We start from the raw sequence: 12,035 nt of genomic DNA on the forward strand, positions 1-12,035 counted from the left end.
TAGTGGAGAAATGTATATATTGCCTGTTAATGGAAGAATGAGAATAAATCAGATTGTAACTAATCTCTCCTTAATTTGTGTAATTGTTAAGTTTTCTTCACTATCAAAACAAAGCAGTATCTTTGGGAAAATTATTTTGGCAGCCTACTGAAGAATAAACTAGAGGGTTATTGGCACTAGCTATCTGTTGATCTACAAACAGTATAAATACATGTTAGATTAATATCACTCATGCACTGTTGAAAGTTGGTTGACAGCATGAAATCATTTGAACTCAAAATGCTCAGTGAGTCCCCTCCTGTAGTATTAAACTTATGTAGATTGTGGCGGAAGTGATTGGCCCAAGAAAAGCCAATGTTATCCACAAATCTAGCAGTGAGTACAAGTCTCATAGACAAACAATTCAGGATTATCATCTTCAGGAACAAAAACACAAGTTCTTTGCATTGTTCAAAAAGTCAAAAGAAACAGATATCTAAACTCAGTATCGCATATGAAACTATTTAGAAAGAAGAGAAGGAGTATTGTGGGTTTTTTTTAATAGTTAGTTTATTTCAGACTGCACATGTGGTAATTATACAAAACTCCAGATATCATGAGTGACTACAATGACTTATAATTTATCAGTGCATATGAGCAAATCAATGTTAATCTATGAAAGGTGGTAGGGGGTTTGCAAGATGGGTTTATGATCTGTAAATAGGAATAAGTAGACAGACAGATGCTAGATGGACAGAGAATCCTAAAACCGAAAGCATATCATATCATAAAAACTGATTTATTTACTGAGAGTTCATATCTTGGAGAAAGGGAAAACATTTTTTAACAAATAGACCAATATTGCCTTCTCCCTTTAATAATGAAGAGCAGAGCATAAGTAACCCCTTCTATTATTCTATTATAAATACAGACATTGAGTGGATGCATAAATTCCACCCCATGCATAAAAACATGAAAACATGAAAAATTCATGTAGCAAAAACTTCACTGCCCAAGAAAAGGGTGTTTATTAAAATCAAAATAGCTAATATGCCAAAGTAGTAGTTTAACTATTCTTTTATTCCTCATCCTACAGGAAATACCAAAATACTGAAAACAGCATGAATAACCTTACTTCCACGTCATCTTTTCTGTTGCTGGAATTCTCAGATATGAGAGAACTACAAATGTTATGCTTTTTTCTCTTCCTAGCATTCTACCTGACTGCATTAATAGGTAACCTTCTCATTGTCACTGCAGTTGCAGTTGATTCCCACCTTCACACTCCCATGTACTATCTCCTATTTGATTTGGCCATGTTGGATATTGGATCAATTTCTGTTGTGGTGCCTAAGGCTATGGATATGTCCCTCAAGAATGACAGGTCAATTACTTATGCTGGCTGTGTTGCTCAAGTTTTCTTTTTTGTTTTCTTTGCAACCTCAAGTTATAGTGCCCTAACTATAATGGCTCATGATCGTTATATTGCAATTTGTCACCCACTCCACTATGATGTAATCATGCACAAAGGAGCCTGTCTACAGATGATAGCCATTGGGCTGATTTGTAGTCTTATTTATGCCATATTACACACTGGTGGTACCTTTGCAAATACTTTCTGTTCCAATATTGTCCATCAGTTCTTCTGTGAAATTCCACAATTAATAAAGCTGTCCTGCTCAGGCCTTTCTATAATGGAAATCGGGGTTCTTATCCTGTCATTTAGTACAGAATTGGGATGCTTTATCTTCATCATCAGAACATATGTACAGGTCTTTGCTGCTGTGCTTAGAATTCCTTCTTCACAAGGTCAGAAAAAAGCCCTCTCCACTTGTGTTCCCCACCTCACAGTAGTCACAGTGTTTGTAACCAGTGCGGTCCTAGCCTACGCAAGGCCAGCTGCTGACTCTTCTAATTTGGACACTGTTTTGGCCATAATATATACCTTAATTCCTCCCATATCTAATCCATTCATCTATAGTGTTAGAAGCAAAGAGCTCAGGACTGCTTTGCGAAATCTGTTACATGTTGCATATTTAAAGTTGTTCTGTGAGAATTGAGTTGTATAATCTTTCAAATGTTAATATTTTCCCCTGAACAATTAACTCCATACTTCTCATGTACTTTGTCCTCTCATGCAGATTGGGGTCTACTTTTTATTGTGTCATTTCTCAGAGCCTTTTTAAAAATAAGATAGGATATAATTTGATAGAATGTCTTCACCGAAAGATAATAAGTACTGTTGATTGCTTGTATATTCTCAGGTCCTCCTTGATTTTTATAAACAGCCTGGGATCCATAGGAGTCGCTATTCCTTGCAGTCCCAGCACATGGCCACTCAAACCATGCAGAAGTGTGCCCAGGTTCATTCAATTTAAGGGTAATTGTCTTCCCAGTTTCATTGCTGGGGCAATAAATGTTGCTGGAAAGGATACCTTTTTCAACAGATTTCCTCAATGTACAATGTACATATATAGGATGTGGCAACTAAGAAACACCCTATGAACTCTATACAAGAACCTTGAGATGCTTCTCAAAGTGTTGGAAAGATAATTATTTTACAGGTTAAAAATTAATAAAAATATCTTAGCAAAAAAAATCCCAAAAATAACAACCCGATGAATTTTTAAGAATCTTCAGGAAGGTGAGAGATTAGAAACAAATGGGACAATTGTATGGTTCCTGAATATATCCTTTATTGCAGCCATCCTCAAACTGCGGTCCTCCAGCTGTTTGGGCCTTCAACTCCCAGAATTCCTGACAATTGAACAAGCTCATTAAGGCTTCTGGGAGTTGGAGGCCCAGACAGCTGGAGGGCCACAGTTCGAGGATGCCTGCTTTATTGAATGTATTCTTTAGTGGAATGTTGCACTACTAAAAGCAAGTGTTTTGCCAAGCGTCAATGCTCATCTGGTTTGCCTATTCGTAACTTAAAAAGAGATTTCAATAGGATAAAAAAAAAGAAAGGATGGAGAAAATTAGTTTTATTTGGAATTGTGTAAAATAATGGTCATATAATTTTTAAAAGTTTACAAATGACTCTTGAAATCAGCGATAGAAGTTGAATCTGTAAAATGATAAGGTCTGTTAAGAACGGGGATATCATGAACAAATGAACATTTGACAAAAAAGATGTTGCATGACATAACATTAATCTTGTCTAACATTAATCAGTGATTTTGTAAGAAAATATAAATAAAAGATGTATAAATCACTTTATTACTCACTGGACCGCTGTTCAGGGAGCATACAACCTCTCTGTTACGCCAACTCCACTGGCTGCCAATTTGCTACTGGACTCAATTCAAAGTGTTGGCTTTACCCTATAAAGCTCTGAATTGTCCTGGCCCAGCTTAAATGTCCCAACGTATTTCTCCCTATCAACCATCTAAGAGTTTAATATTGTCCGGGGAGGCCCTTCTCTCGGTCCCGCCTTCTACTGAGGCGTGACTGGCAGGGTTAAAATGTGGCTATTTGAACAAGCCTATGGAATCTAATGCAACAGTCAAACATGGAATTAGATGAAAGTGAACATTGGAAGGGCTAGACAACGATATTTGGACAATGAGACTAACAATGAATACATTGGTTCTATATGTTTTTCAAGATTGCATTGAATGTCCTTTTAATTCTGTTACTTGTATATTGTTGGGCATCAAATTGTTTCTTGATTGTAAGCTGCCTTGAGCCACCCTCAGTTCGAGATAGGCGGGATAGAAATATCAGAAATAATAAATACATGAAAAATGATGTACTGAACTCTAAGTAGGTTGTCAAAAATGTTCACAAATACTTCAAATTTATGTTGTGCTTGTCAGGATAAGGAAGGATCTTTTTCTGACATATGGTGGACCTGCAAGAAGGTGAAAAGATCTATATATTAATGGAAATAAAGTAAAATAAAATTAAAGGTGGATTGCGAAATATAATCAGAAATGATTTTGTTGGACATTTTTGAGAAAGAATAGGATCCCAGACATGGACTATTCTTCACATAGATAATAACAGCTGGAAGAATATTATATGCCCAAACTTGGAAATGAATTGAAGCACCGATGAATGGAAGAATGGATTTCCTAATTTGCAGAATTCGCCCAAGTTGCCAAACTGATATGGATTCTGAAAAAAAAAAGCAATTGAAATTTTTACGAAATATTGAATACTGTTTATGAAATTTTGAGCAAAAAGACTGTGATTATGGCATTTAGTAATGTTAGCAAACAGAATTTAATTAAACCTATAATGGTAGAACGGCATAGCTTTTGCTATTTAGTTATTTCCTTCTCTTTATTACAGTTCATTGGGGGCAGAGTTCTTTTGTAGCTTCGTAAAGTTGTTTTGTGTTGTTGTAGGTATGTATTATAATACTGTAGATCAGTGATTTAGTAATGTTAGTTTAGGGTTAGGGTTAAGTGCAATGCACTTTACACACGGACACACGTTATATGTTATAAAAGTATAGTCCTTCTTTGCTACTTCTTTTTCTTGAGTGCTGTTTATCTCCATGTGAATTAGTTTGTATATGTTAAAGTCAATAAATATCACATTAAAAACTGAAATATTGTATATCTTTAAGTATAAAAGAAAAGCATATCCAGCATTTCTGTGTATAGTTTAAGATTGTTTGATAATTACAGCAAAAAGTAATAAAAATTCCAGAGAGTGTATATAAGATTCTCCATGCAGAACATTTCAAAAACTGTTTCAAAAATATTTCAAAAGCAACTGTCTGGTTGCCCCTGACACGACAAATAAATAAATAAATAAATAAATAAATATTTTAAAAATATCTCTAAATTCACAAAAAATAACAAGAACAATTCCCAGAAAAGGGAAATTCAGCAACTTACTTTCCACTTTTTGGAGGGAAATTGCAGTAGAACAAAAAGAAAATGGGAATGATAAAATATATTAGATATCAAGTTGCCTGTCACACTCTCTTAAGGCAAAGTGTCTCCAACTTGCATCAAATGTATTAAAAACTAACGTACAAAGGTGACTTTTACTAGCAGCCAAACAATACTAGACAGTTTGTTCACAGTAATGGTACAAAATGTTTGTATATCCTCAGTATATCGATTAATAATTATACCAAAATCTTCTAAAACTCTGTAATTTTTTGAGTAGCTGTGAGGTTACCGGGCTGAATGACCATGTTCTAGAACAGTGGTTCTCAACCTGGGGTCCCCAGATGTTTTTGGCCTTCAACTCCCAGAAATCCCAACAGCTAGTAAACTTTTGCATTGCTGTGAGTTTACCAGGCTGTATGACCATGTTCTAGAAGCATTTTCTCCTGACATTTTGCCTACATCTATGGCAGGCATCCTCAGAGTTTGTGAGGTTTGTTGGAAACTAGCCAAGTGTGGTTTATGTATCAGTGGAATGTCCAGAGTGGGAGAAAGAACTCTTGTCTGTTTGATTTTTTAGTTTAATTGTTAGTTTAAAAGTCACAAACCATTGGGGTGAAATATATTACTGCCAAGTCTTTTTACTATACGCATATCATTTTTATTAGTTAAAGGGCCACACTTTCTTTACCTTTAAAAGCAGGGTGATCAAAGATGTATTTACTTATCACAGACAGCCATGATTAGAACTATTAACATGAATTTTCAAATAAGAATTTTCAAAATACAAACATTTTTAGTCCGATAGAATTATAACATATTTGCCCCATTATCCATTGCCACAAAACTGCAGGTGAACTGCTGCCTCCCAGATAGCCATGTCTGCATCATGCAGTCTATGATTTGGTAGATCTCGGAAGAAGTGTGGATCTCATCTAACAGTTCTACGTGGAGCAGGGCCTAGAGATGCCTTATCTCCATGGTGCCCTCTATCACACACCAATTCCCAGTGAGGTAGAGGTACATGTGGCCTCCACCACAGGTAGACAAAATGTACATGGTGAAGTAGATGGATGTCCAGCCAGCCCCATCCATCAACTGCTTGATGCTTTCCCTGCAGCCCTCATCCAGGGATGGTACCACCATCGTTGAGATGTGTTTCCTGCAATATGCCTTTCTAATATTTTCAGTGTTCTTTCCTCATAAGTGTATCATTTTGTTATTGTTTTAATCAGAAATATTTGGAATGCTTATTCACTGTTCAATTTTGTTCTAAACATGGAAGAAAACACCTTAGATGGGAGGGGGAATGGAAGTAATGACTTGTGATCAGGTGAGCTGGACTCATGGGCATGAAATCTCAAGAAACCAAAACAGCTTTAAATGATGCTCTTTCTTGGCACCTTGATATCATGTTTGTGGCAAATATAAGTCCGTGCTATCTTTATACATGATAGTAATGTTGAACAAAGCAATGAATAGACTGTTCACATGTCATGGGGCTCAAAATGTTTCAAGGAGAAGATGAATAACCGCATTTACCAGTGCCTCAATGGATGCTGGAGGGGATGCTGAATTTGACAGTTACAGTTACTTGCTTTAAATTCTTTAGATGTGTTTGGGTAAGTTTGATTTGGATGTATCCTATAGTGTTCTGTTCTTTGCTGCCTCCTGTTTGTCTGATTCTTTTTCAATCCACCCACCCCTCCTTATCAATAGAAAAAGTGATCTCTTAAATCCCTTCTATTAGTGGCATAAGTAGAATTACACTAGGATTTTGTTTTTCTATTTGCTAAGGTATTTCACATGCACTCCGTTTGGTATTTTCGAAATCAAAACCATATAGATGCCACCGTAACCAGATAATTTCCATATAAATAACTGTCAATTTATTGGAGCAATGTATATATTGTCTGATAATGGAAGAAGGATAGTTTATTTCAGACTGTGCATGTGGTAATTACACAAAACTTCTTCAGATTTCATTAATGACTACAATGACTCATACACTCTTTGATATGTGGCTGAGCAAATTAATATTAATCCATGAAAACTAGAGGGAAATAGACAGCAGATACTGAAATCTAAATAATATTATAAAAGCTGATTTAACAACTGAGTTTGTTTTTTGGAGAAAGGGAAAACTTTTTTAAAAATAGAACAATATTGCCTTCTCCCATTAATACTGAAGAGCAAAGCGTAAGCAGCCCCTTCTATTATTCTATTGGAAATACAGGCATTGAGATTGGAGTTCATGCATAAAATCCACCCTATGCATAGCTTGTGTATATGTTAAGATATTTAACTGCAGCTGATGCCACTCATAAGCCTTTTCTCTGAATTTCTTCAGACACACAATAAGGTGGACATTGATGGGCTAAATAAGAGATAAATTAAACTGACATTAAAACTTATATATAAGATATAGCTAGAGATTTATTAGATATAAACATTATAGCTATTCCTGTTCTCTTTATGGCTGTAGTCCACCTTGGTTCATATTGGATGTGGTTGCTATAAGAATTACTACACACAGGACTATTGCCATAACATTTCAATATGAACAATTATTCCCCAAATGATGTTGAAAACCTTCACTGTCCATAAAAGCATGTTTATTAAAATTAAAGTAGCTAATATGCCAAAGTAGTAGTTTAACTCTTCTTTTATTCTTCATCCTACAGGAAATACCAAGATACTGAAAAGAAGCATGAATAACCTTACTTCCACATCCTCTTTTCTGTTGCTGGAATTCTCAGATACGAGAGAACTACAAATCTTATGCTTTTTTGTCTTCCTAGCACTCTACATGACTGCATTAATAGGTAACCTTCTCATTGTCACTGTAGTTGCAATTGATTCCCACCTCCATACTCCCATGTACTACTTCCTATTTGATTTGGCCATGTTGGACATTGGATCAATTTCTGTTATGGTGCCTAAAGCTATGGCTATGTCCCTTAAGAATGATAGGTCAATTACTTATGCTGGCTGTGTTGCTCAAGTTTTCTTTTATGTTTTCTTTGCAACCTCAGGCTATAGTGTCCTAACTATAATGGCTCATGATCGCTATGTTGCAATCTGTCACCCACTCCATTATGAGAGAATCATGCACAAAGCAGCCTGCCTACAGATGGTAGCCATTGGGATGATTTGTAGTCTTATTTATGCCATATTACACACTGGCGGTACCTTTGTAAATACTTTCTGTTCTAATATTGTCAATCAGTTCTTCTGTGAAATTCCGCAATTAATAAAGCTGTCTTGCTCAGGTGTTTCTGTAATGGAAAGTGGGGTTCTTATTCTTGCATTTAGTATAGCATTCGGGTGCCTTATCTTCATCATCAGATCATATGTACAGGTCTTTGCTGCTGTGCTTAGAATTCCTTCTTCACAAGGTCAGAAAAAAGCCCTCTCCACTTGTGTTCCCCATATCACAGTTGTTGCAATGTTGGTAACCTGTGGGGTCCTCGCCTATGCAAGATCTATTGCTGACTCTTCTAATTTGGATACTGTTTTGGCCATGATATATACCATAATTCCTCCCATGTCAAATCCATTCATCTATAGTGTTAGAAACAAAGAGGTCAAGACTGCTTTGCGAAATCTGTTACATGTTGCGATTTCCTACAAAAATGTATTTAAAGTTGTTCTGTGAGAATTGAGTTGTATGATCTTTCAAATGTTAATATTTCCCTCAGACTGTTTAACCCTACACTTCTCATGTATTGTTGAGGGCTTTCATGATCGGAAACATAATATATATTTGATGGAAATATGTTTTAATATGTGTATACTACAGAGTGTTTTTAAATGGTTATGTGATTTGTTTATGTGTCTTAGCAATGTTGTAACCCACTTCAAGTTGTGAGGAGAGGTGGGTAAAAAATAAAATTATTTTTATCATCATCATCATTATCATCAAAGTGTTTGTACATCCTCAGTATATTGACTAATAATTATACCAAAATTTACAATACATCTACATTTTTTTAAAATTGTGAAATGTCATTTTAACTTTCAACATCAAAACCCAAAAGACACAAACCACAGGGATGAAAGATATTACTGACTGTCAAGTCATTTTACTATACATAAATTAAAGGACCATTTACCTTTATAAATATGGTGAGAAAAAGTTTATTTATCAGAGATAGCCATGATTAGAATGATTGACATGGATGTTAAAATAAGCAATATTTTAATGCAAACATTTTCACTCTGATATAATTATAACATGAGTTTGTACACAAATTAAAAAAAAAACTATCAGTGGCAGGATCCTGCATCAGGAGACATATGTGTCTCACATATAGCTACATCTCTGTATCTACTGATGCTATACCCTCAAATCCAAGGTAATTTGTACAACTCCCTTCCACTCTCTGGCTACAACACAATAGCTTACAAGTTGCTGAAATTCCAAAATATGAGTGACAACCTACTCATACACTCTCTTTTGGTTAGATGCACTTCATCGGGTATCAATAGGGACCATAGGACATCTCTGTAGATAAGTGTTTTTTTTCCAGTTCAAGACTTTCAGGTGTTTTGGATCCAGTTCCCATAAGACTCAGCTGCTCTGGTCAATGACCATGGATTCTGGGAGCCAAAGTCCAAAACATCTAGAAGGACAAATTTTGGAAAACATTTATCTGCAGAGACCTCCTGTCACAAGTTTCCTGATTGTCTTGCAGGAAATTGTTGTAAAGAGAGCATCACACTGTGGATTTCAATAACACGGGTGCAAATTGGTTTTCAGTTGCAAAAAAAAAAATTAAGGGGGGGAGGGGTGTTCCTCACTATATAGCTATAGTGTTATGGTTTCACTTTAACTGCCATGGCAATGTCCTATGGAATCTACATCTCAGGGAAGTGTATTTAGTATTCTCAGGCTCCATTTACACTGCCATATAATGCAGTTTCACAATGCAGTTTAACTGTATCAAACTGCATTATATAGCAGTGTAGACTCATATAATAATGTTAAATCATATTATGAAATTGTATTACATGGCAGTGTAGATTAGGCCTAAGTCAGAATGCTCTAATGCCTCACTAAACTTCAAACCCCAGGATTCCACAGGAGACTGTCATAGTATTTCAAGTGAGAATTGTGTAATGTGGGAAAAAAAGCCCTGGTGTGATTATTTCATGTCATATGGTTGAGTGAGAGGGAGAGAAGTTTGGAACTTGAGAACAATTATGATATTTTCAGTAGGAGACCCGAGATTTTCTCACTTCTTCAATCCATATGAGTCACCCAAAGCTTTCATTCTTGTGACTACAGGTTTGCACACTATCTGTACCTGGAATAAATCCCCAAACCAACAGCATCAGTAGCTTTAAGTGGGAACTGATGTGCATCCCTAATTTTGATTTTTTGCAAGAAAGGAATTTATTGAACTGGGTGAGAAAGACAAGCCAGAAATGGGATACAGGACTGAACATACTGCCTCCCCAAAGTAATAGGCATATCTTTGGTCAGAATAATGTGTCAAAGAAGTGCTTAACTTCAGCTGGGATGGGCTCCTTTTGCATGTGGTTGGCCCTTCAATCCCTCAGTTTTCAGCACACTGATCCTTGTTGGTCATCTCTAATTGATTTCCTCTTAGGCAGCTCTAAAAGGAAATAGAACCTCCACAAATAGAGCATAAATGTCTAAACTTGCCAGGATGACTAGCATACATTCCTGAGATCCAAGTTTACAACAAGAGATCCTGTTGTTGTTTCTGATCCACCAATGGTTTTGTTGAAATGGAAGTTTGGCTGCATTCGACTATGTGGTTGCTATGTATATGTTCTCCCTATGTAGACCTCACCTCATTGAAGATATGATATATGTCTACAGTTGCAACTGCATTTGAGCCCTGAGTAAGGTTTGATTAATGTATGCTGTCATATGGAAATATTCATGAAAATACAGCCTGAGAAATCTATATAAGTCCTTTAGTGAGTGGCATGTTCTTAGTCCATGTCTCCTCATACTGATACTACATTGGTCCAATCCATGTGACAAGATCCAGGGTGGAATTAGATGGAGAGGGAAGACAAGACTTAGAAAGGTTTTACCTCTGTTTCTGTACTTCTGTCTTATGGTATATGGCAGGCATTCTCAAACTGCAGCCCTCCAGCTCTTTGGGCCTCCAACTCCCAGAAGCCCTAATAAGCTTGTTCAATGGTTCAGTGGTTAGGAATTCTGGGTGTTCCATTGCAAATAACTTCATCCAGACATAGAAAGAAGATTCAGACGCAGGGAAGACGAATGTGGAAGTCAACCTCACTCCAACCCCCCCCCCCCCCAGTTTTACTGGGGTTTTTTTTTGCTTTGTTTTGTTAGCTCATTTTCTTTTTATTCTTTCGTGGTGGATTTTTCTTTGTATCCTCACCATCCCCCCCCCCCCCCCCCCGCCCTTCCTAAAGGCCTGTATCTGAATTAACTACCAAGGTTCAATGTTTGGAATCTCAGACATTGTAATTTTGTAAACAGATCTGCAAATGAAGATTATTTAATCATCCACATCCTTTCAATTTATTGGAGGAATGATCCCCCCCCCCCCAGTTATCTCAGAATAATCACTTCTGTTTTAAGATGGGTCTACACTGCCAACTAATCCAGTTTCAGAATTAACTGCTTTGAAATGGGTTATATGAGTCTATAGTGCCATATAATCCACTTCAATGCAGTGAATCTGCATTCAGAAACTGGATTATATGGCAGTGTAGATGAGGTCTAAGAGACATAAATTCTTAGATCATAATCCCATTCTCCACCTTTCAAGCTAAAGACTGTGTACTGTACTTGGAATTTTCTTTCAATAATATATTACAGCTAACAACATTTGCACATTAGAAGATTATAATATATCTCACAAAAAGTTACAAATATGTTCATTTATTGTGTTATCAGAAATAATCGGGTAGGTGTTCTTTTGTGCTTTTGTGCTTTAATTTTCTTGTAACAGTGGGGAAAAGAACACCTAGGAGAGGAGGAATTCAACTGTTACTTCTGATCTGACCTGCTGGATTCTTGGGAATAAAATCCCAAGAAACCTCAATAGATTTAAATAATGCCCCTTCTATGACATGCAGTCATTATTTGTTGCTGTGAGGATCAATCCCAATTGTGTATAGATAGAGTGTTTCTATTTGTAGTATAGACCAAAAGGTGATCAGCCACATTTATGGCAATAGTCATTGGATGACCTA

General features: G+C 36.3%; 2 protein-coding genes across 2 annotated transcripts; both read left to right on the forward strand.

The window, feature by feature from the left end:
• Positions 1–1,088: 1,088 nt before the first annotated feature.
• On the forward strand, positions 1,089–2,039 carry LOC132779532 (olfactory receptor 14A16-like). The gene has a single exon (XM_060783218.2). The coding sequence runs from the start codon at positions 1,101–1,103 to the stop codon at positions 2,037–2,039; it is 939 nt and encodes a 312-aa protein (XP_060639201.2). The 5' UTR covers positions 1,089–1,100.
• A 5,491-nt stretch (positions 2,040–7,530) lies between these two features.
• Positions 7,531–8,484, forward strand: LOC132779405 (olfactory receptor 14C36-like). The gene has a single exon (XM_067469490.1). It carries the CDS (start codon positions 7,537–7,539, stop codon positions 8,482–8,484), a length of 948 nt encoding a protein of 315 aa, XP_067325591.1. The 5' UTR covers positions 7,531–7,536.
• The last annotated feature ends 3,551 nt before the right edge of the window (positions 8,485–12,035 follow it).

This window comes from Anolis sagrei, chromosome 6 (genome assembly GCF_037176765.1).
Source record: "Anolis sagrei isolate rAnoSag1 chromosome 6, rAnoSag1.mat, whole genome shotgun sequence".
Taxonomy (NCBI): Eukaryota; Metazoa; Chordata; class Lepidosauria; order Squamata; family Dactyloidae; genus Anolis; species Anolis sagrei.

Coding starts and splice junctions, on each gene's coding strand:
- LOC132779532 (XM_060783218.2), top strand. CDS start 1,101: ATGAATAACCTTACTTCCACGTCATCTTTTCTGTTGCTGGAATTCTCA.
- LOC132779405 (XM_067469490.1), top strand. CDS start 7,537: ATGAATAACCTTACTTCCACATCCTCTTTTCTGTTGCTGGAATTCTCA.